General features: G+C 39.3%; 2 protein-coding genes across 3 annotated transcripts; one reads left to right on the plus strand and one right to left on the minus strand.

Annotated features, from left to right (window-relative positions):
- The first annotated feature begins 5380 nt into the window (after positions 1–5380).
- LOC131622550 (uncharacterized) lies at positions 5381–6651 on the plus strand. Its single transcript, XM_058893587.1, has 3 exons — positions 5381–5788; positions 5954–6205; positions 6291–6651. The coding sequence occupies exons 1-3, from the start codon at positions 5432–5434 to the stop codon at positions 6588–6590; spliced, it is 909 nt and encodes a 302-aa protein (XP_058749570.1). The 5' UTR covers positions 5381–5431; the 3' UTR covers positions 6591–6651.
- An 11024-nt stretch (positions 6652–17675) lies between these two features.
- LOC131622582 (polypyrimidine tract-binding protein homolog 2-like) lies at positions 17676–23683 on the minus strand. Of its 2 annotated transcripts, none has more exons than XM_058893621.1 (11): positions 23489–23683; positions 22849–23083; positions 22533–22742; positions 21361–21423; positions 21200–21273; positions 20306–20401; positions 20071–20128; positions 19783–19887; positions 19608–19689; positions 18468–18580; positions 17676–18265 (listed from the first exon to the last, which is right to left on the minus strand). In XM_058893621.1, exons 2-11 carry the CDS (start codon positions 23032–23034, stop codon positions 17846–17848), a joined length of 1407 nt encoding a protein of 468 aa, XP_058749604.1. In that variant the 5' UTR covers positions 23035–23083; positions 23489–23683; the 3' UTR covers positions 17676–17845. The 2 variants fall into 2 exon arrangements, with proteins under 2 accessions (XP_058749604.1, XP_058749606.1); XM_058893623.1 differs by lacking the exons at positions 22849–23083; positions 23489–23683 and adding exons at positions 21978–22072; positions 22335–22431 and having other exon boundaries at positions 22533–22669.

Raw genomic sequence — 23683 nt, forward strand, 5'->3', positions numbered from 1 at the left:
GAGCACCTACGTCCTCGGCCAGGCGTAGGCCTGCTAGGAGGGCCTCGTACTCGGCCTGGTTGTTTGACGTGGCGAAAGACAAGACCAAGGATACCTCGATGACGAGTCCCTCGTCATTTTCCAGGATTATTCCGGCTCCGCTTCCCGAGCTACTCGAGGCTCCATCTACGTAGATGGTCAATTTGTTTTCGGTGGGGCCCAGGTAGTTAGCAATTGAGGTCATCTCGGCAACAAAGTCGGCGAGCGCCTGAGCTTTAAGCGCCTTTCTTCCTTCGTATTGGATATCGAATTCGGATAGCTCGAGGGACCATCGTAGCATCCTTCCGGCCATGTCTGGTCGGCTGAGGAGTTGCTTAATCGGTTGGTCCGTCCGAACGACTATGGTGTGAGCGAGGAAATAGTGTCTCAGTCTTCTGGCGGCTGTTATCAGGGCCAGCGCAACTTTCTCAATCTGCTGATATCGCACCTCGGGCCCTTGTAGGGCTTTGCTCGTGAAGTATACGGGCTTCTGCCCGTCTTCTATTTCTCGGATTAAGGCGGCGCTGGCCGCCTCGTTCGAGACAGCCAGGTAGAGATATAGGATCTCGTTGTTGTCTGGTCGGGATAGGACGGGCGGTTTGGAAAGTATCTGTTTGAGGTGTGATAACGCTCGTTCGCACTCCTCGGACCATTCGAAGGCTGCCTCTTTTCGAAGCAACTTGAAGAATGGGAGGGCATGTTGGGCGGATTTGGCGACGAAGCGGGATAGTGCTGTGAGCATCCCATTTAGTACCTGGATAGATTTTTTATTGCTAGGGGTAGGAAGTTCCGAGAATGCTCGGCATTTATCTGGGTTGGCTTCTATTCCTCGTTCGGTTAGGTAAAATCCGAGGAACTTGCCTGCCCGTACCCCGAAGGTGCATTTTTCTGGGTTAAAACGCATTTTGCACGATCTGGCTTGCTCGAACACTCGTTCAAGATGTGCCGTATGGTCATCGTCTTCACGGGATTTGACGATCATGTCGTCCATGTATACCTCGAGGGTGTCGCCGATCTCTCCTCGGAAGACCTTGTTCATCATCCGCTGGTAAGTGGCTCCGGCGTTTTTGAGTCCGAAGGGCATTACATTGTAGTAATAATTGCCCGATTCGGTCATGAACGCCGTGCACTGCTTGTCGCATCTCGCCATGGGAATTTGATTGTAACCTGAATAAGCGTCCATAAAGGACAATAATTTATAACCGGCCGAGTTGTCGACCAGTCTATCAATATTAGGTAACGGGTATGCATCTTTGGGGCATGCCCGGTTAACATCAGTATAATCAACGCACATTCTCCATTTTCCATTAGATTTTTTGACTAGTACAACGTTTGAGAGCCAAGTTGAATACTTGGCCTCGGAAATAAAATTTGCCTCTAAGAGGTCTTTTACAGCTTTCTCGGCAGCCTCCGCTTTCTCGGGAGACTGCCGACGCCTACGTTGAACTACTGCTTTTGCGGTCGGATTGATGGAGAGTGTGTGGCAGGCGACCTCAGGGTCGAGTCCGGGCATCTCTGCTGCGCTCCAAGCGAACAAGTCGGCGTTGTTCCTCAGGCAAGCTATGAGTTGCTTCCTCGGTGTATCCGGGATGTTCTTGCCGATCTTCACAGTCTTGTCGGGGTTGTCACCCAGAGGAACGAGCTCGAAGTCCCCGTCCGGAATGGGCCGGATAGGGTGAGCTGTCTTCGGCTGCGGTTCTTCGCCATTCTTCAGCTCCTCTTCTGTGAAACGAGCGTCGAGGTCGACTGAGCTGACGTCTGTTGTCGTCTGCCGATCTTCAGGAGGGGATTTGTCCTCAGCCCTTGGTTTTTTGTTGGAGCTGGAGGGTGGGGAGATCATCTCCAGTCCCTTTACTGATGCGTCGAATATCCTCCTAGCAGCTTCGATGTCGGCATTGACTGTGACTACTCGTCCTCTCTTCGTATAGAACTTCATCTTCAAGTGAACGGTTGAGGGGACGGCAGTGAGTTCGGCCAAAGTGGGGCGCCCGATGATGCAGTTGTAGAGGGTCTTGCAGTCTATCACCAAGAACCGTGTCTTGACTTGCCTGGAAGCTTCCCCCTCCCCGAAGGAGACGAGCAGTTCGACGTAACCCCACGGCTTCGTGGTTGACCCGTTGAATCCTTGGAGGTCGGATCCCACGTAAGGAGTGAGATGTGAGTCGTCCAGCTGTAGGGTTTGGAAGAGGTGGGAGTACATGATGTCGACCGAGCTTCCCTCGTCGACCAGGACCCGTCGGACGTCGAAGTTCGCCATCCTTGCTCGCACGAGCAGTGGGATTGTGGCGTTCGGAGCGCCGCCGGGTAGCTCCTCCAAGTAGAAAGTGATCGGTTCTGACCTCCCTTTGAACCTCCTCAGGGTCGGGGTCAGGTCCGTGGTGGCGCTGATCAACTCGTCGAACTTCCTTTTCACGGAGCCGATTGTGAGGGAGCCAGGGTCCCCGCCGTTGGATATCAGCATTGCTGTCGGGAACCCTTCCCAGATGCTAAGGGCAGATGTCACTCCGACCGAGGGTATGAAGTCTTCTGGTCGGGTGACGGATAGTGCCACCTGCAGCGGCCTGGCATTCGGTGAGTTGCCCTCGTCGGAGCTCCGACGGTCCTTCCTTCTGGGAGGGTCTCCTCTCTTTGTGTACTTAGAAAGGTGACCCTCTTTGATCAGTGTCTCGATGGCGTCCTTCAGGTGTATGCACTCGTCCGTCAGGTGCCCGTGGCTCTTGTGATACTTGCAGTATTTGGACTTGTCGGTCCCCGGCCGGGAGGGATTCGGCTTCGGGGGCCTGATGTTGGAGTTTCTGAACTCGGCGTTTATGCACTCGGCCAGGATCTTCTCCCGTGAAACTTTCAGAGGGGTATAGTCGTTGAAGCGCCCTGCTGGCCCTCTGCGCTCCTTTGTGTCGCGGGACCTGTCGTCCCTCTTTCTTTCGTTTGCTCGGGGCGCGGCGGACGGGTCTTGGCTCGAGCTCCGAGTAACGCCATTTTCCCTTGATGCTTTGACTGCGGCCGCTTCGCCTTCCTCGAAGGAGATGAAAGCCTGCGCCCTTTTCAAGATGGCGTTCATAGATCGCATTTTTTCGATCTTTATCGCTTTCCTGAATTCGCTGCCGGGGAGGAGCCCTCGCTCGAGGAGATACCTTTTCATGTAGTCGGTTGTCTCCACTTGGACGGCCTCCTTGTTGAATCTGTCGAGGTAGTCTCGGAGAGGCTCGTTGGTCCCTTGGACTACAGCTTCGAGGTTTGCCTCTGATTTCGGTTGACGGCGGGAAGCAGTGAAGTGACTCAGAAAGAGTTCCTTGAGCTCGGCCCAAGACTTGATGGAGTTGGGAGGGAGATTCCTGTACCAGGTCATTGCCCCCTTCCGGAGCGTGGTCGGGAAGATCCGACATTTGATGGAGCCTTGGACGACGTGATACTCCATGACAGCCTCCAGGTTCCTGATGTGGTCGTCGGGATCTGTAGTCCCATCGTATGCATCCAAAGTCGGGGGTTTTTCCATTCCTCGGGGAAGGCGGGCCCTTCTAATGCTTTCAGACAAGGGGCTGCGGAATTCCTCCTCGTCGCTGGCGCTCGGATAGATCGAGCGTGTGTTACGTCGGGCGGGTTCCTCCTTGCGAGGTCTCCTCCCCTTCCTGGCGAGCCTTCTTTCCTCTCTGTCGGGAGAAGGGCTCTCTTCCTCTGCGGGTTCAGGCCTCCGATTTTTCCTGCTTTTCCGCAGAGGGGAGCGCGAGTAGGACCTTTGGCGGCGGGATCTTTTCGGTGGAGACCGAGAGGAGGATGGTGAGCGTCGGCGAGTCCTCCTAGGCGGGGAGCGCGAAGAGGAGGAACGCGATCGACGGTGTCTCCGCGGGGGAGAGCGGTGACGGTGCCTCTTTTCCAGTTTCTCAATCCGTTCGCCCTGGAGTCGGATGAGGCGGTTGGTCCGCTGCAGCTCTTTGAGGATGACGAGGGTCGAGGGGTCGGTTTCCCCATGGGCATCTGTAGCATCCCGAGTCTGCCGATGGTGAGTTCTCGGTCTCTCACGGGAACGGGTGGAGGAGGAGGCAGTCTGCCCGTCCCTGTGGTCCGTCTCGTGTTGGACGCGAGTCAGCGGTTGTTCAGGCTGGGTTTGGATCAACTCGGCGTTGCGATCGTTCCGAGCTGTGTCCTCTCCGTTGTTCTGAGGTTGGAGCTGCTCGGCCTCGTCATTCTGAGCCTGCTCGACGTGCTGAGGTGGTGGTCTTCTGACGGATTGGGGGGTCTCATGACCTGTCCTCCCATTCCTTTCAGCGGAGTGTCGCCGACCTCCCCGTCGATGCAGAGCCTGGCTGGATTCCTCGATCATGTCCGTAAGACGGAAAGGATCGGGGGTCGGGACGAGGACAGTGTTGTTGTTGTTACCGGCCATGACGATCGAAGGATGGATTAGCTTTTGATCTTTGTTTCTTTAAAGAAGGGGAAGCTTGTTTCCCACAGACGGCGCCACTGATCGTACCTGACCAGAAGAATCGTCAAGGCCTGCTCGGATGCTGGTCTTCGTAAAGTGAGAGGGGGGGTGTACCTGCAAGGTACTCCGATGCCAAAGTGAGTAGATGAGCAAAGGAGAGCAAGTACTAGCTAAGGTTAGAAGAGAATTGAATACCTGACCCTCTAGTCAAAGAGGGTATATATAGCCCCCAGCGCTGGGCCATGATCTCGCTATTGGGTTGGATTCCCAAGCCCAACTAGGAGACTGCCAGGTTTCCTGGGCGGAAATATCGGAGGTGCGTGTACGCCCTCTGTCCTGGTTAACCGCTCCGAAGTCCAAGGGAAGACGCGGTCTTTTAGGAGCCACGTGGGATCCGAGTTATTCGGAGGATTGGATATGAAAGAGCCCTGCGCGGAGCAGGGTCCTCGGCAAGGATGACGTCCGGGGGAGAGTTAACGCCGAGCAAGGTCGTCCGCTCCGGGTAGGGTGTTAGTGCCGAGCAAGGCGTGTCGGGAAGGCAATGAACTATTCATGGGCCTCTGAGACTTATTGGGCCGAAAGCGGTGTTGGGCCTAGCCTTGGCCCAGTCCAGAACAGTTATTAAGGTCTTTCCTTCAATTTAGGGGTATGGTTATTAAGGTCTTTCCTTCAAATTAGGGGGTGTCAGGATTAACTCTCGGTTGGTAAGTTAAATTCTCAACCTCTTGGTTTCTAGAAAATATAGGCCCAATATTGGCCCACTAACTAACCAGCCCAAACTCAGCAGAACCCTATCGTTGACGAGGTTCTCCATCCTCACGCAACAGTCGGCATCTTAACATCTGATCACGCCACGTGCCACACTACACTCTCAACACCAACCAACACAACTTCATGCAACTCGCCACGTATCCAACCCTTTCTCTCTTCTCTCTCTTTCTCAATGTCTCTTCCACAACTACCAAACCATCACAGTTTCCTTTCCAGACAATGGTGAAGCTAGCTTCAGCAAGAGACTTTCGTACATACGGTCCAGGCCTCACCAGAAACCGCTACGAATACATCAACGCAGGCCTCTATCTCTTTGCCACCGTCATTCTTTGTTCCGGCTTCGTAGCCCAGCTTTCCCCCGAAGCTCGTTCCGGCCTCGTTCTTCTTCTTGCCGCTCTCACCATTATTTTGGCGGCTAATCTTCATGATATCCTGGCCCACTTCGCTGGCATTGATTTCCGATTAGCTTTATTGTCCTTTGATCTTCAGCTCTTCTTCGTTGAATTTGCAGCTCCCTTTGTTCAGATCATCGGAACATTTCTTCTCTTCCTTGGAGTTCTACTCATTTTCATTGAGGTAAAATATGAGTTCAAGAGCCCTAGCCTATTTGTTAAATTCGAATATATCTTTGCTATAGGTGTTTGATACATGTGATTACTCTGACGTGTGAGTGTTGTGTCTGGTGTCTGGATTAGGGTTTCTTATTTTATGTTGTTGATGATAATGATATGTGTGTGACAGGAAGAGAATGGATTTGTTTCTCTGAAAATGGAAAAGCCAGTGGTGAACATGCTAGTTGCTGGACCGGTATTTTGGGTGGTTGGATCTATTCATAATTCATGTCAAGTATACGAGAGAGCAGATGGTCATGTTCAAATCTTGCAGCAGTTTGTGTACGTACCTTTTTTGATGGGGAGTTTATCATTCATGCTTGGTGCAATTCTTAATTATCACGAACAATACAAAGAGATTCACCACGGCATATACTTGCTTGTAAGCACTACTCCCTATCTAAAGGTTGTGATTAGTACGAGATTAGTGAAGTAATTAATGCATGTGTTGATGATTATTGATTTAGGGTGGGACATGGATTTGGCTAGGCATGTTTGGAAGCTCAATGTTCTTTATTGGTGGATTGACAAACTTAGTGAAAGTGTTCAAAATGCAACAAATGAATGGAATAAGATTGGAGAAACTGCGAGGTGGAGCACAAGAGAGGCTGGTGAATGCAAGAGAAGGAAGGGTTCCCTTGATTTTGGAGCAGCATCAACCTATAATAAATATTAACCGTCAATTGCCTGAGGAGACAAAAGTTGATATGCATATACCAATTCCTACTCCTTATAAGGATGTCCTAATTGGTTTGAGTAAATCATGATTAGTTGTAATTTGTTGTCATTTTGTCTTGTTATTGATTGAGACTAATTTTTGTTTTTATATCCAGTACATGTATGTAGATGTTAAGGAGGTGATGAATGTTGTAAACTGATAATAAAATTTCTAATCCTGATTGCAACATGAACAAATCAATAATAGTGATTATAGAGATTAAAAGGTTTGGATTAGATGAAAGTGATTCTTTAACTAAAGATAAAAGACGTCTCATGGATACTTGGATACTTCTAAAATGAAAAGTACCAGCACCCGGTACACGCCCATACCGCACTGTCCTAGTGATAATTTATTATACATATTTATGTATTTTAATTTTTCTTTATTGTATATTAACATTATTTTGTATCTTTTAAAACTTTTATAAAAACTTTTATAGTGATAATTTGTTATTAATCTAATAATTTATTTTTTTACTCTATATTTTATAAATAAAAATGATATTTTTATATCGTTTATTAGTTAACTTTATTACTCGCATATTTGATAGTTTATTAGTTAACTTTATTATTTTATTAATTAATATTTTATATTTTATTAATCAACTTTGTTTTACTATTAAAAATTATTTTTAATACACTTCATTTGTTTTATTATTAAAAATTATTTTTAATATCTAAAAATTATTTTTAATATTTAAGCGTTTATTATCTAAAAATTATTTTTAATATTTAAGCGTTTATTAGAATGTATTTCCAAAAACAAGATATTACAAACCGATCAAAACAATTCAGGTATTTAGAAAATAAGGCGACCAACCAGAGAAAATAAAAACAACTCAACTTTATCACTTCATTAACTAAAGTTTTACATTTCATTAATCAACTTTATTTTATTACTTGTACATATTAAAAATACTTAAGCCGACGTGTAAGTCGGATAAAACCTTTTGAAGACTGAGACGGAGCTGTGTAAGACTAGTAAAGTCGAGATATAAAGTCAGAGACTCAGGCCGGATGACGACCTGTTATGAGCAAGTAAATAGTCGGGTCGGCCATAAGAAGGTCAAGGATCATGAATCAATACAAACTATTGATGGAGTCGGTTACAGACGTTACAACTATTATGAATGACAGCTACAAGCGTTACAAGTGATTAATGGGCAGTTACGTTACAATGGTCATTAATCGTAATTATTCAGCAACGATCAAAGTCTTTACTATAAGTAGGGGCTCCCACCTGAAGGATAAGCAAAACCATCATTTTGGATGCACGCATTCCATAATCTGCCACACGAATTCCCCAAACTATTTAATATCTCCCTTCAGAGCCTAAGCCCATTAATGAAGAGCACAAAGAGGAATAGAACTTTGGAGGTCACCAACAATGGTGGCCCTCCATCCTTCTCCCCAAGACCCCTTCAAACACGCTATACAGTTGAGACCTTGCCGAATTTGTTTATGGGAGGTAGTCCAAATATGTTTTACTAGAATACTACTAAAAAATTATTTTTAATATTTGAATGTTTATGGACCAAACTACAAATTATATTAACCAACTTTTTACATTCAATCAACCAATTTTGTGTTACCTGGACATTGTTCATATCACTATTCACGATCATTGTTCATGTCAATGTTCACGGTATTTGTGAACAATAAATTGGATGTAGGTGTAAAAAAAAATGGTGTATGAATAGCATAGTTGTTTTAAAAAATAAATAACTCTTATTTTTTTATTTGTACTTGTTAAAATGTATCCTCATTAGTATCGTATAAGGTAGTGTATATGTACCTATGCATCTCATAAGTGATCAGCTTAATAATTAGGGATGACAATTCGACCCATTTTTGGTGGATTAAAATTTACCCATAATGGATATGGTAAAAATTATATGCAAAATGAATATGAGCACGGACACGGGTAATTATCCATTAAAATAAGTGGGTATGAGCGCGGGTACGTATACTTTGGTACCCACCCTGTCTCATACTAGTACAATATATATTTATATTTTTTTTATTATTATATATGCATATTAATTTATCAATGTTATTAAATACATCACTATTAAACTTATACGCATTTTAATATAAATATTTGTTTTAAGTCAACAATAACATCCTTTTATTATTTTTAATGTTGTTAAAAACTTTAAATTACAAGATAAATTATAATTGATGGATTATTTTTATTAGAAATAGAAGTAAACGGGTATGAGTATGGATGTTTAGGTATCCCTAGGATATGGGTACAGGTATAAATATTGGTCCTCACGCGAGTATGAGTTCGGGTATGGAAATTTTTTCGAACTACGGATATGGGGACGGGTACTATATTACACTGTCCAAATTCTACCCATTGAAGAATTTAACATGTCACCCCCTAAATTATATCTGGCACCTCTAATTTTTCTTAATTCCCAAATTGCCCATGAACAAATTTTGGAGGTGACAAGAACGAAACTTTCGGTAGATTTTCCAAAAAAAACCCAATAACATACCAAATTTTCAGTATGAATATTTTAATATATATATATATATATATATATATATATATATATATATATATAACTTTTATACTACCGGAAAATTTGAAATTTACCGAAATTTCGGGTAAATTTTAATAAGTGTTGTAATTTTATCAGAAATTTTGAAATTTATGGTAGAGTAAAAAAAATTGTCGAAAATGAACTACCGGGTTTTTTTAAAAATCTAGTAATTTTTTCCATTTTGAAAATGAACTACCGGATTTTTCGAAAAAATTCAATATTTTCTTAAAATTTCTGATAAATGCAAAAATAAATTTCAATAAAATGTTATAACAGCATAGGAGGAATATCACTCATCATTAAAAGATGTCAGATATAAATTTTGGGTTGGCATTTATGTGTTTCTTTGTCTATAACCTATCCTTACATTTCATTTTTGTTTATTTTACTTTTTGTTGTCTTCATATTTTTATTCTTCCAATTTCACATTTAAAACTTTAATTTTTAAATTTCTTGATCGTTCTTTTATTCTTTTTTGAATTTTTTTTATTGTAACCACTACAACACGCTGGGGCTTTAAAAGCGCTTTTTTTGGGCTTTAAAAGCGCTTAAAAGCGCTGTGAAAGCCAGCGCTGGCGTAGGTAACAAAAGCGCTTCTGAAAGCGCTCTCGTAGACCCCCCCTATAAGAGCGCTTTTCTGGAAAAAGCGCTCTTGTAGGCCCCCCTTTAAGAGCGCTTTTCAAGAAAAAGCGCTCTGGTAGGCACCCCTATAAGAGCGCTTTTTTCAAAAGCGCTTTCGTATGTTGCGTTTTTTTTTTTTTTTTTTTATGCTTTTTATTATTTCTAAACCTGCACTTTTGGCAGCAATATTTTAGAACCTGTAATTTACTATTTTTTGGCAGTATTTTTTCATGAACCTATAATTTATCATTTCAAATCGATATATACTATTATAATCGATATCGATTATATACAAAAAAGTATTATATTATATACCATTAATGTAAATCAAAATACATATATACATATTTATAAACCAAAACAACTAAACCAATTCACATATTTCTAAACCAAAACAACTAAATGGGAAACAACTTCCGAGTTCTTATGCAGCCAATGTACGCTTCCTGTATTATCTGGAGCTATGTTGTATTGATGCTTTAGTGGAGAACCAGTAGTCACCTGAGCTATGTTGTATTGTGTCACAGAATATGAATCAAATAACTGTACCCCGAACGATCCTGCCACAGAAGACTTAGCTTCGGGGTACATTACTTGATTCTTATTCTGTGGAACATAATCGGCAGGGGCACATTGTGTTCTATCCTTTACCAGTCCATCCACTGTTTGAAGCTCAACCTACAATAGAAAAACGTGATTATTTACACAACATTCACATTCTCAATATTTTCTCTATCAACCAAAAATTTCCTCATCTCCGAACAAAAGACAAAATAGTTAATAAAAATAGTGCTATACCAGAACAGAAACCAATTTATAAGAAATCAATTAACAACCACATGCACATAAAAATAGTTTTTGATAAAAGAACAAGTCAATTGAGCCAACAACCAAAAACCCTAAAAAAAATCAGCCGTAGAGCCGTAGAGCCAACAACCAGAAACCCTAAAAAAAATCAGCCGTAGAGCCGTAGAGCCAACAACCAAAAACCCTAAAAAAAATTCTGTTCATCATCTTCGAAAAACCTCTCCAGAAACTGTAAATACATTGTTCATATTCATCCAACAACAATCACAATACACAGCCGCAAACACTAACCAAAACCCTAATTGTTCATCTTTCTCATACACGCAAACCATTCATCAGAAACAAAACCATTCACAAATCATCATCAAACATAACCAGACAAACATTCATCAAACCCAAACATTTGTTCATCACTTTCCTAATCAAACAAACCCTTCAGAAATTTGAGAGAGGAAGAGAGAATAAGAAATAAACTCAGAAAGGTCTCACCCGGTTTTGGTTTGTAGATTCAGAATCGAAACCGAACTCAGCAACAACACGAACCTCAACTCACCATAAACTCGTGTGTTTTGGATCTGAAAGGAAGAAGAACGGCGGAGGTTGCTCGTGGTGGCTGGCGACGGAGGGACGAACGGTGGTGGCTGGCGACGGAGGGACGAACGATGGTGGCTGTGGCTGGCGACGACGGAGGCTGTGGCTGCAGAGAAAGTGAGAAACAGTAAATAAAAAGAAAACGAAAGAGAGAAAGTGAGAAAGTGAAAGCGTGTTTTTGTTTTTAACTTTTACTAATAAAGGCTACTAAAGCGCTTCTGAAAAGCGCTCTCATAGCCTGGTCTATACCAGCGCTTTTTAGCAAAAAGCGCTCTCATTAAACCCCCCTATAGCAGCACTTTGAAAAGCGCTCTCATACCCCCCCCTTACCAAAGCGCTTTTCAAAAGCGCTCTCATACCCCCCCCTTACCAAAGCGCTTTTCAAAAGCGCTCTCATACACCCCCCCTACCACAGCGCTTTTCAGAAGCGCTCTCATACCCCCCCCCTTTAAGAGCGCTTTTTTAGCGTGTTTTTTTATTTTGTTTTTAGTGCAACCTATAAGAGCGCTTTTTACTAGAAGCGCTTTAGTAGGGGTGCTGTTAAAGATTAAATTTGGCGTAGTGAACTCTGCAAGTACTCAAGTTGCTTGCAAATTCTAGAGCTATCATGTTTTTTTTGTTTGATTTGCAAATTTCAATTCGCCAAATTTGTATGTTGTCGTGTAGTGGTTCTATAACGTTTTGTTGCTGTGCTGTGCAAAATTTCTCACAAGCTTAAGACATCGTGCACCTCTTGGACAAGGTAATAAAATTTGCCTCATGCACAATGTTTTAAAATTATGGTAGTCGTGGTTAATAAAAATGAGCGGTAACAGAACTTTTTTTAACCTTGCTCATACATAACATGATCAAAGGTTCATATCTACCATGAATTATTGGGCATGTGGTAAGGGGTTACTCTTTCCACACTTACATGTACTTGTCTGCCATAGTAAAAAGTCACAATTGTTCCTAGCGTCCAGAGATGCATATTTTAACGCATCTTTTTACATACATTTTAATATAAATTGTTGAGCCATCTTACTTTACAAAAATTTGGGTGTGTCCTGAGATGTATCTCTAAACTATTATTTTAGCAAAATGGAGTGGATCTTAGAATAACGCATTCCGGTATAATTTTGGGTGTGTCTAGAGTGTAGAATTTTATATGCTTATAGGGGAATTTTAAAAATCTCATTCTTTAAATCTAATCACTACTAAAAAAAATCATCTTTCGTAAAGCCACCGAATTTTATTTCACCATGGTCAAAGGATTCACCGTAGTAGAATCTATTTAATTAGACATTTTTCTCTTATTGTCATTTTTAAGCACATTTTTTACCACGGTTGGCACAAACCGTGGTGAAAAGTGGCGTATGGTCATGAGTTCGAATCTTATTGTTGTTGTTTTACTATTGTATTTTTAATATTTTATTAAAATACATACAACAACCGACAACGGTTGTTTAATACAATCATTGTTGTATGTAGCGCATGGTCATAAGTTACATTTCAACACAAATTGTTGAGCCATCTTATTTTACGAAAATTTGGGTGTGTCCTGAGATGTATCTCTAGACTATTTTTTTAGCAAAATGGGGTGGATCTTAGAATAACGCATTCTGGTGTAATTTTGGGTGTGTCTGAAGTGTAGAATTTTATATGCTTATAGCGGAATTTTAAAAATCTCATTCTTGAAATCTAATCACTACTAAAAAAACCATATTTCGTAACGCCGCCGAATTTTATTTCACCACGGTCAAAGGATTCACCGTAGTAGAATCTATTGAATTAGACACTTTTCTTTTATTGTCATTTTAAGCATATTTTTTTACTACGGTTGGCACTTTCAACCGTGGTGAAAAGTGGTGTATGGTCATGAGTTCGAATCTTGTTGTTGTTGCTGTTGTTGTTGTTTTACTGCTGTATTTTTATTATTTTATTAAAATACATACAACAACGGTTGTTTAATACAATTATTGTTGTATGTAATGCATGGTCATGAGTTCGAATCTTGTTGTTATTTTTGTTATACTGCTGCATTTTTTATATTTTATTAAAGTACATACAACAATTGTTGTTGTATGTAGCGCATGATCATGAGTTCGAATATTGTTGTTGTTGTTCTACGGCTGCATTTGTTATATTTTATTAAAATGCATACAACAATAGTTGTTTAATACAATTCGTGTTGTATGTAGCGTGTTTATTGAGTTTCTTCGCCGTTCTTAAACAAGTCTTGACCGTCTTTTTAGTGATTATCAACGCTCAAAACACTACAATTGGTGATCTGCGTGAAACCTAAAACTTAAAAGAACTTCCAACTTAGACGAACTTCATCTTCTACCTCTAAACGTCTTCTTTCATTTACGAAACACTATTTCTTAACTAAACCAAGCTTGAACATATCATTTCTTCCATAAACAAAACTCGAAAATATCATATCCTTCATTAATAAATATCAGAACTCCATCATTTCTTCTCCAACTTGAATGAAACAAGGAAAGTATGGATTCGAGTAAGCAATGTTAGTTGTTATTGTCTTGTTGTTCTTTTTTTGTTATTGATGTTGTTCTTGTTGTTATTAGTGTTGTTCTTGTTGTTGTTTTGTTGTTGTTTTGTTGTTGTTATTGTTGTTGTTGTTGCTCTTTTTGTTCTTCTTGTTGTTGTTATTGTTGTTTTTATTGTTATTGTTGTTACTGTTCTTCTACTTGCTTTTGTTGTTCTACTGCTGTATTTTTTTATTTTATTAAAAGACATACAATAACGGTTGTTCAATACAATTGTGGTTGTATGTAGCACACTATCTAGTTTACTACCACGGGTAATAGACTGTGATTGTAAATAACCCACTTACAATCACACCCTACCTAACAACGGTTGTTCAACCTTTATTATAGGTCTTTTGCAACTGTTGTTATATGTGTTTTTCATAGTAGTGAATGCGTTAGCTTTCAATGAAGATCTCTGAGAACGTCAAGCGTCGTTCCTCTAGTGTTGGTCCACGAGTCATAATTGGATCATCATGTATGCTAGTGCGGAAGAAGGGAACAAGTTTCTCTCCTTACTTTTTTGGCTTGGGAGAACCGAAAGATAGGAGAAAGAGAATGCAAGGAGACACTTTCCAAATTTAAAATTTGTCTCTTGGAATAATGATGATAGAATGAAAAATAATTCCCATGTAACCTCTATCTTATATAAGGTTAAATGGAGGAGGGATGATTAAGCTTATAATGTCATACATTATGTGACTTAATCGTCCTTTTTAAGATTATCTCTCTTTCAATCCATAGCCTCTCAATTTCTCTTCTAATCCATAACTTTAATTCTTATGTTACTATTTATTAACCTCATATGACCAAATAATATTAGTATTTGGATATTGAATGTAGCAGTAAGAGATAGTCTTTGCCTTTTAAATTCCTTGGAGTCAATGTGAGGGATAGTCCTAGAAGAGTGAACATGTGGAAGGATGTTATTAATAACATAAAGAGAAGATTATCAACTTGGAAGAGAAGACATCTATCCATGGGAGATAGAGTGGGGTTGATCAATTTTATCCTAAACTCTATCCCTTTGTATACCCTTTGTTTCTACAAGGCTCCTATCAAAGTTATCGATCAGATTAAAAGTATTAAAGGTAGATTCCTTTAGGGTGAGCTTGAGAATAGGAAGAAATTTTATTGGGTTAGTTGGGATAAGGTTTGTTTATCCAAAGATAGAGGGGGCCTAGGCATAATGTTTCTATTTTTTGGTTACCTAGGTTATTTTGTTCGTTTTTCTCTGTGAACTATCATCCTCCAACCCCTCTTCTCCTTGGATATGATTTTGTCCTAATGGGAAAATCTAGACAGCATTCCCTTCTTAATTAGATCTTCGATAGCTCTTTTAGTTGAACACATTAATTTGTGTTATGGTTGTTACATTGGTGGAAACGGTAATATCGAGATTTGTCCACCCCGAGATGTTCCCGGATAGGTTTTGGTGTTTCTATTTGCTCTTCTCTTAAAATTATGCGTTGATGCACTCTTGTAGGGTGTGTTTTCTATGTGTATTAATGAGTGTAGTCTTCGTACATGAACATGGGTACCCCTTTTCCTTCTCGATTGGTTTGAGAATCTTTTTCAACTTCACCTATCTTTTCAGATCCATGTCTGGTATCTTCATGTACTATTTTATTTTTCTCTTCTTTTTCAAACCCTCTTATGTAGATTACCTTGATGGTTCCTAATTTTTCCTCATACTACATTTTTTTTCATCCTTCGCCAGCAGACTATTGAAGGTTTAATGGACTTTGATTCCGATGCTCTCAAAAAAATTGGACCTTGGTTGGAGTCTGAAACTCGACGGGTATTTCATCATCTCGTCATCAGCACTTTTCACTAGTATTGCTTCCCTATTGAACCTATTAATGTAAGATCAAGTATATCGACTTTTCCTTATCTAATAGATCTCAAAATTTCCACTAACTTGGGTTGTCTCCGAAATGTCGTGAAATGCATGGATAAGCGTATATGAACTTCTCCCAACAAATTAATCGAATCATTCTTCATCCCTTTAAACTAGACCATGAATTTTGCCTTCTGAGTGAGGACGAACAACTTGCATTTTCCAGAATCCCTTGCTCCTTGAAAATTTAGAACATCGACCAATTCCAAGTGATCGTCGGTGTCAGTTGTTCCATCGTAACTTTTCATCCCCAATTATTTTTGGAGTTCTCTTCCGATGGGGTACATGTTGATCCTTTTGTTGAAGGCATTTCGGAAAGATATTTCTTCCTTCTTTTATGAGTCATCGGAGAATGAAGAACGAGAAATTCTTTAGTAGCAACAAATTCAGGGACTAGGTCCTCATCCTTCTTGCCTTGAGCTTCGAGGAGAATGCCTTCCACATGGCAGTGACAAGGTTCTACACCTTCGGTGACCCTGCTCTCTCTGGTGTTAGGACGAGTCATCATTGAGATTTTTGACTAGGACGTCCTGGAGTTTAAGATGTTAGAAACAGTTGTGATTTGGAACTTTGACTTCTCAAAGTTGTTCGTTCTTGAGTTCCAAGGTTGCAGATTGTTTGTTGACCTCCACGAGTAAGTTCCTCGGCAAAGTGTTTGTTTCGTTATTTGTTGCATGGCCTTCAAAAGGACTCATAAGGTGATATATTATTAATGTCTTGAGGTAGATATGTGTTTTCCTCCTCTAGTATTTAAAGTTCATCGTCCAAGAGAAAGGGGCAAATGCCTTGACCGCCGAAGGAGTTTGGATATGACTTCCTGGGTAAGATGAAGCGGTGTGTCCTTCCTCCCAATGAGGGGCCCTCCTCACGACTTTGCTAGCCAAGGATCGCGGGTGGTTGGAGTTGTGGGTTTCTCTTCCCCAGTTTTTTATTTCATGAAGTTTGAGAAAATGGTTTGAATGTTATCTTATGCTCCCACAAACAATGTCAATGTTCCTACTGACAAGGAAGCTTTTCTTGCAGATGGATATGTCAGGTATTTGCAATCTTAGACCCATAAATCTTGTTTGTCTAGGTGTACCCGCAAACACTTTGACGTTTAAGTTCGTGAATGTTCAATATAAAAGGCATAAATTTTAATAAATTTTGTGTACCTTGATTTGACAATTGTGACCCCTTATATATGACGTTTGTGGCCCCTTATACAAGGGGTTCTTTTAGAGTTTATGAAAACCTATAATCTTTGCTTCAATCATCATTGTCCAAGTAGACAGATGTTAAAATACAATTCCTTTAGTTATCTTATGACTCTACTTTAATTGTTTGCTTTTATCAAATGCTTTTAAAGCAAGTCCATTCCTACCCCCTAGGTACTAAACATTCTTTTGGACAATCGACATTAGATTGTTATTTTGTTTTTGGACATTGTTGACCTAACATCATTAGAGAATACCATCATATATATTTTCACATTATTAGACTTCATGTTTATTAGACTTCCGGTTTCAATTAAACTTAGCGCTTAGATTGAGCACCTTCCACTTTGAGCGGAGATTGAGACTATGATCGAGTAGAACTCACCCAAACTTGCTTTTACCTTATAAGGGTACTTCACACCCAAACTTCCTTTTACCTAAAAAGGTATATATACTTCAGATTCAACAATATTCTCAAACACATTCATAATTTCAAATGAGCTTCCATGTTGTAAGAAAGTTTAATAAAGCTATAATATCCTTCCAACTACCAACTAAGTTGTATTTTGAATTAGTGATAAAATAACTGATGATAAATTTAGAGCTTCCAGATTCTGAATCTTACTAGTTTCCTTATAAAAAGGTAAATGTAAATCTCATTGCGAGTGATTTTTAAACCCTTGAAGTGGGACAATATTCCCTCACCATAAAATTTAACTTATAACCCATAGCTAAATAGAAGGCAATAGCATGAGATACTCATACTAACTAAAATTACTTTTCAAATACCATTTCCTGGTACAAAATTAGTTATTTCCGGACCTAATCCAAACACACAAACATAACATTTTTTTTTTTTGGTCAAAACAAACATAACATTTTGTTTCAAAGCTAAGCCAATTAAAAGTTTAGTCAATTTAAAGCAGACACTCATTCAAAATATAAAAATAATAAAAGGGAAAATTAAAAGTGACCTATTTGAGGTTCAAAACATTATTCAATGACTGCCAGTTTCACCAAATGGGAACCCTAATTTAAATAACTTCAACAGAGGTCAGCTGACTCTTAGCAAATGCAGATCTATTTGAGACACAGAAGACGAGCAAGCTATTGAGTGCGGTCAAACCCATATGCAGGTAGTGTGGATGTCGGTTGCAGCATGCTATGATTTGGAAATTGCATTCCAGGTGGTATGTTTCCAGGTGGCATTTGTGGTGGCATGTTCCCAGGTGACATTTGTGGTGGCATGTTTCCAGGTGACATTTGTGGTGGCATGTTTCCAGGTGGCATGTAAACATTGTTGTACATCTGCAGTGGCATAGATTGAGCAACTGCCGGTGGAGCTGTCCCCCATCCTGCCTGAGGTTGAGGGGTCATAGCTGGGTCAGAAACTAGAGTATACTGAGACCCATTGTATTGCTGAGCAGGAGCAGCCATCGTAGAAACAGGTTGTCCTAAAATTGAGGGCTGAAGGTTCACAACAGGTGTAATAGGAATGGTATAGTCTCTACTCCTATCATTATTAACCTGTAATTAAACAAGTAATCATGGAAATTAAACCGCCAGAGTCATATTACATGCAACAAGTTCAAAAAATCATTACACCAGTTGATCTCTGCCACGACAAATAGACTAGTTATCATAAAAGGCTTCTTCTATTCATATATTCGATCAAGAATTTCTTTAAATGGCATTAATCCTCAGTTTACGGATAGAGTTGATTGTTTACCTTTATACTAAGATCCGTATGACGTGAATATGAGAGGTGAAGCTTGCAAAAACCTCCATCATAAATGCAGTGCCCTTCCAAGGCTTCTTTGGCCACAACAGCTGTCTGGGTATCTGCAAGCCATAACATGTAACTATCAGCTTATAAAGACTGAATGACGGTATAAAATAAAACAAGGCAACTAGTAAATCTCTAACTGCTGATAAGGTTAAAATTCCCCATGTTTTCATTATGAGACACTGACATAAAAATGCAAACTTAACCCTTGAATTGTCAATATTATACGTATCAAAGATAAGTATAGGTCTTGCTGAGGAGATTCCCAACAAGCAACATACCCAGAATCATTGAGAGAAGAATCATATCTTTGGAAATTATATGAAGCACGGACACAGACAAAGTCATCGGACACGACACAAATACGTCGACACCAATAATAATTTTAAAAAATGAATAAATTGAACGTAATCACAAGTGTCGGTGTCGGTGTCCGATACCGACACGAACACTGACACGCCTTTTTTCAAAGGTGTCGGTGCTACAGAGTTACTCGCATGAAAATTGAGTAAAGAACAAGTATCTTTGTTAAATATTTCTGCCCAAAATTCATCGAGAGTTTAATTGTCATATGATATACTATTCAAAGATTTAACACTGTCAACAATTCACAACCAATTATATGTGTGGCTTTTAGAAACAGTTACGATTAAAGTCAAACGTGATTAATGATCTAACAGTTGTCATTGATTGACGGTTGTAAGAAATATTTAAAATCCCAATGTATAAAAATTAAATCCATAAACTAATCCCAGTAGGACCACTTCTGGTTTGAAGTATTATTAGATTTAGATCAAACGAAGCAGCTATCCAGGATGATACTGCAAACAAAGTGTTCATCTAGGTGCATATACAATTGCATACAATAACACTTGCCAGTCTCCTCAACAATCCATAAGAGTCGGAGCACATTTGGGAACTTCCCAAAAATGAAATGTCTAATAAGGGTTTAGGTGACAAGGAAAACAGTCAGGCAAGCACACCCACTTGGTTTGCACTAGGCACAGGTACTAATAATGGAGACTACAATTATAGTATATCCAAATAATGATCCGGTAAATTCTTCAAATAATCTAACCTAACCTGGATATTGAATCAGAGCCTGTAAAGCACCATTCTTATCAAACATTGCGATCTTTTGAATAGGTCCAAAAGTAGAGAAAACCTATCACAAAAAGAAACAGAAGTATGATATTATTATCTAAGCTGTATTGTCAAAAAACAGTGTAAAGAAACAGTTGGCCAAGCTAAAAAATACCGTATGTAAGACATCCAATGTTACAGCGTATTGCATGTTCTCAATAGATGCAAGAAGAACGTTACTCTCAGCCTCCAGTCTTTTCCCATCCAAACCAACCATGACCTGGAAAAGTTATATGGGGACAAAAATCCTCAGTCAGTGAGTCAGCATGCAAGACAAACACCCAACAGATGAGAATGAAGAAAGACTTTTAAAACAAGCAATTCCGAGGTTGTCAATTGCACAAATCAAGTGACAGGATATATAATATGCTATCCCTTAAAACAAAACAGTCAAAACATTTACCTGTCCACCTCCCTCAATAGCTGATTGGGCAACAGGAAGGTAAGGATTAGTATAGTCTCTGGAGCAAGAAATATAACTAATTAATATTTTTTTTACTTCCATGATAGAAAGGAAAAGGGATCATAGCTAATAAGGGTGACACATGAAACCAATATCCACAAGAAAAAAAATAGAAAAGTTCTGTCAAAGCATGGTTTCAAGCAAGCCGGTAAAATACTAAGGAAATCAGAAATACCTGCTCCTATGGCTTTGAAACTTAACAGTTAAGTCTGTATGACCAGAGTATGTGATCTTGAGGGTACATGGCCCCACCTGTTCAGAAAGCAGATACCTGATACAAGGGTGGGATTAAAGATCAACAAGCTGAAATACCAAACACAGAAATAATAAGAGCTAATTAATGTTCCAAATGACTAATAAGTTGCAATTCAGCTAAAATCTGAGACTTCAATTCAAGTCCTGCTCAGTTGGCATTCAGTAGCTAATCGTACCAATGTGTCACTGACACTGTTAGGAACCTAGGGAAGAGCTATGAAAACGGATAGAAAACTTAAGAATAAATGACAATTTTAATGACTGATAGTGTAAGAAATATTTCTCTTCTAAGAGTTTCCTTGCAACAAAGTCACTGTTGTGCTTTCCCAAATTAACAAATCAGAATGATCCTACAAAACCTTATATCACCCTATTTATTTATCTAATAAATCTTCTCTAACTAACAGTTTTGACTCCCCTAACTAATTGATCTAACTTTCTAAACCACTTTTCATCCTTTTTTTATCCTAATAATACCTTGCCCCTAATTTCACTGAATGATTGATAATAGAAATGAGAATTTTCTGAATGAATCTTTCTATCATTACTGGTTATAAAAAAATATGTACAATAATTAGGAGTATTTTGATTAAGATATAAAAAAAGAACATGGAAATTTCTTAAGAATGTCCTATATTTAGGGACAGAGGTACATACCAAAAGAACAACCAAAGTGTGAATGTACAACATACAATCAAATAGTTGGGTATTGACTCATCTGAGAACAAATGCACCATGACATGACATCTACCACCATGATACCCTACCCATCAGTTGTGCTGAAACATCGTCAAACAAGTATTAAAATTGGTACCTGGGTATGCTTCTTCCATCTAAAGCATCCTTAGCAGAAGTAGCAGTCTCAGCATCTGAGAATTGAATCAGTGCCTAAACAGTAGTACATAGAATAAGCTTTGGGTATACAGCATCAAAATATGGACAGCAACAACAAGAAAAAAAATTCTTATCATTAACCTGGAATCCTGCTGTCTTCTCAAAAGTAGTAATCTTATGCACAAAACCAAAGGCTGAAAATACCTACAAAAGCAAAATGTTAAACTTTCAAGTTTCAAGATGATATTTATTAAGATAAATTTTAAACTTGAACCCAAAATGAACAAAGGCTTGTGCTTTCTAAGATATATTATAGAAAAGAGGGAATGCAACAAATTAAAGTTTCAGCATATAAGCAAGTCAATTCATAACTTACATAAACTACCAAGCTCCATTTAATGGAAACGGAAAATAAAGATTAAAAAGAAAACCATGATAAGGCTTAAATAGCACAGAAAATTTAAGGCTTTAAGTAAATCAGTACATATCTTGATATGCTAATAGAAAAATGCTTTCCTTGCATGCATTGGTCGTATTACAAGAAATAGAACAATGTAAGTAATGAGAAAAACAAGTGAAAAATTAAGAAACCAACAACAATTTCCATAAATTTCTCAATAAATCTCTAACATTAACTAAAGAAAGTGGAGGAATAGCTAAGTCAAGACAAGGGATATATTTCAAATTACGACTTTCTTTGAATAACTGCCAAGAATACTTGACTGGAATAATAAAAGAGGTTTAAAAGGAGAGGGTACCATTAATTTTTTATACATGAAGATTTGATTCAAACATAGTACTTTCAAAGTGAACTACCTCTTCAACTATAAACCATGTGAAAACTAGCGTTTAACTGCCAAGTTTAAAAGGGAACTTTTAGCCTACTTTCAAACACTAAAAAATAGCAAGAACACAATGAAATAACTGAACATCACAAATTCTGGTGAATAATCTATGTACAGAGAAAATGCAGATGATGAGTAAATGCAGCATGTGTGCACAAATGATAAAACAAAAATGAGGCAACACCCTAAACTACAAAGTGGTAGGAGTTCAGAGGGAGAATAGGGAAGAAAGAGGTAATGATAGGGAAAGGAGAAAAGAGACAAACACACAAGTGCTATTTCTCCCAAAGCACTAAGCTGCCATCGAAGATATTGCCTTCACATGGGTCGGCTGATTCATTTATATACATATCAAGTTTTCCATGCCCTGACAAAGAAAAACCTAATCACAACTCTAAAGGACTAGCATCCTTGTGGTGACCGTGTTAGCATATAACTGATGCACACGTGACACATGTCATTTCTTACCAAGTGCAAGACGTCAATGCTGACAAGGCGTGCATCTTCACCTTCAATTGTTACTAACAAAACATTCCCAGCAACATCTGCAGCAGTTTTGTTATGCACTATTTCTTGCCTATTTGAATATTGAAGATAAACAGTTTTCCCTCGCACTTGTGCAGGCTCCGAAGATGACGCATAGTATGATATCATTGCAATGGCTTGATTCAAGTCTGTCTGTAAGTTATGGTAACAACATATGATTTGAAGTTAACAATCAGTAATTTTATTTCATAACTGAGAAAACAATATCAAGATAAGCTAAAAAAAGAAAACCACTTACAAATTCAATGAAAGCTTGATTTCGATTTGACCCAACATTGCATTTTGTGTTCACAACTTTTCCAAATGGCTTCCCAAGTTCAATCAGTTCCTCCTCAGTGCATTCCCACGGTAAGTTTCTCAAATGAAGCACCTTCGATGGTGGCTGGGTGTACCGGAACTGTTGCTGACTAGAGACTGATGCCATTCCAATCAATAACCCTAACCCAAAACCTGCTGAATTGCAGCCCCTACAACTACAATATCCATTTCACACAATCAGGTATCATATCAAACAAACAATATGAATATACACAATGGATAACTCTGATTCTCAATAATTTCCAACAGATTACATTCACTACTTCACACATTCATAATTTAACCATCATGCTTCATAAATGAAACTTAATTTACAGATAATATACACAATACATTTAATAAATCAAAAAATTAAATTTTAGCAAATCAGTGCAGTACAGTAGCTAGGAAGAAAAAAAACAATGATTTAGGGATAACAATACAGTGCGTAAGCAATTGAAATTCAATAAAGAAATAGAAGAAAAATCATAAATTGACCTAGCCCTAATCAAAGGAGATGGCTCACATGACGAATTTAATCATTCCAAACAATCTAGTCAGGGATAAAAATAATCAATTACCGGAGAGAATTGGGAGTATAAGAGGCAAGTTTGTGGTCAAGTTCACGAAATTAGGGTTCTGAGACATAAAAAGGGGGAAATGAACCTTCCCCGTTATCAAACGTTCCGTTATATATATTCTTTCTGGAACCCCCAATCGGCAAAGACAAACTACTATTACGTGCACCTTAATAGACAGACCTTAATCATACATCA

The sequence above is a fragment of the Vicia villosa genome, unplaced genomic scaffold (assembly GCF_029867415.1).
Source record: "Vicia villosa cultivar HV-30 ecotype Madison, WI unplaced genomic scaffold, Vvil1.0 ctg.000032F_1_1_3, whole genome shotgun sequence".
Lineage (NCBI taxonomy): Eukaryota > Viridiplantae > Streptophyta > Magnoliopsida > Fabales > Fabaceae > Vicia > Vicia villosa.

Coding starts and splice junctions, on each gene's coding strand:
- LOC131622550 (XM_058893587.1), top strand. CDS start 5,432: ATGGTGAAGCTAGCTTCAGCAAGAGACTTTCGTACATACGGTCCAGGC. Junction 5,789..5,953: donor TTCTACTCATTTTCATTGAG/GTAAAATATGAG, acceptor TGTGTGTGACAG/GAAGAGAATGGATTTGTTTC. Junction 6,206..6,290: donor ACCACGGCATATACTTGCTT/GTAAGCACTACT, acceptor TTATTGATTTAG/GGTGGGACATGGATTTGGCT.
- LOC131622582 (XM_058893621.1), bottom strand. CDS start 23,034: ATGGCATCAGTCTCTAGTCAGCAACAGTTCCGGTACACCCAGCCACCA. Junction 21,424..22,532: donor GCATTGACGTCTTGCACTTG/GTAAGAAATGAC, acceptor TTGCTTTTGTAG/GTATTTTCAGCCTTTGGTTT. Junction 20,129..20,305: donor TTTCAAAGCCATAGGAGCAG/GTATTTCTGATT, acceptor TTCTTGCTCCAG/AGACTATACTAATCCTTACC.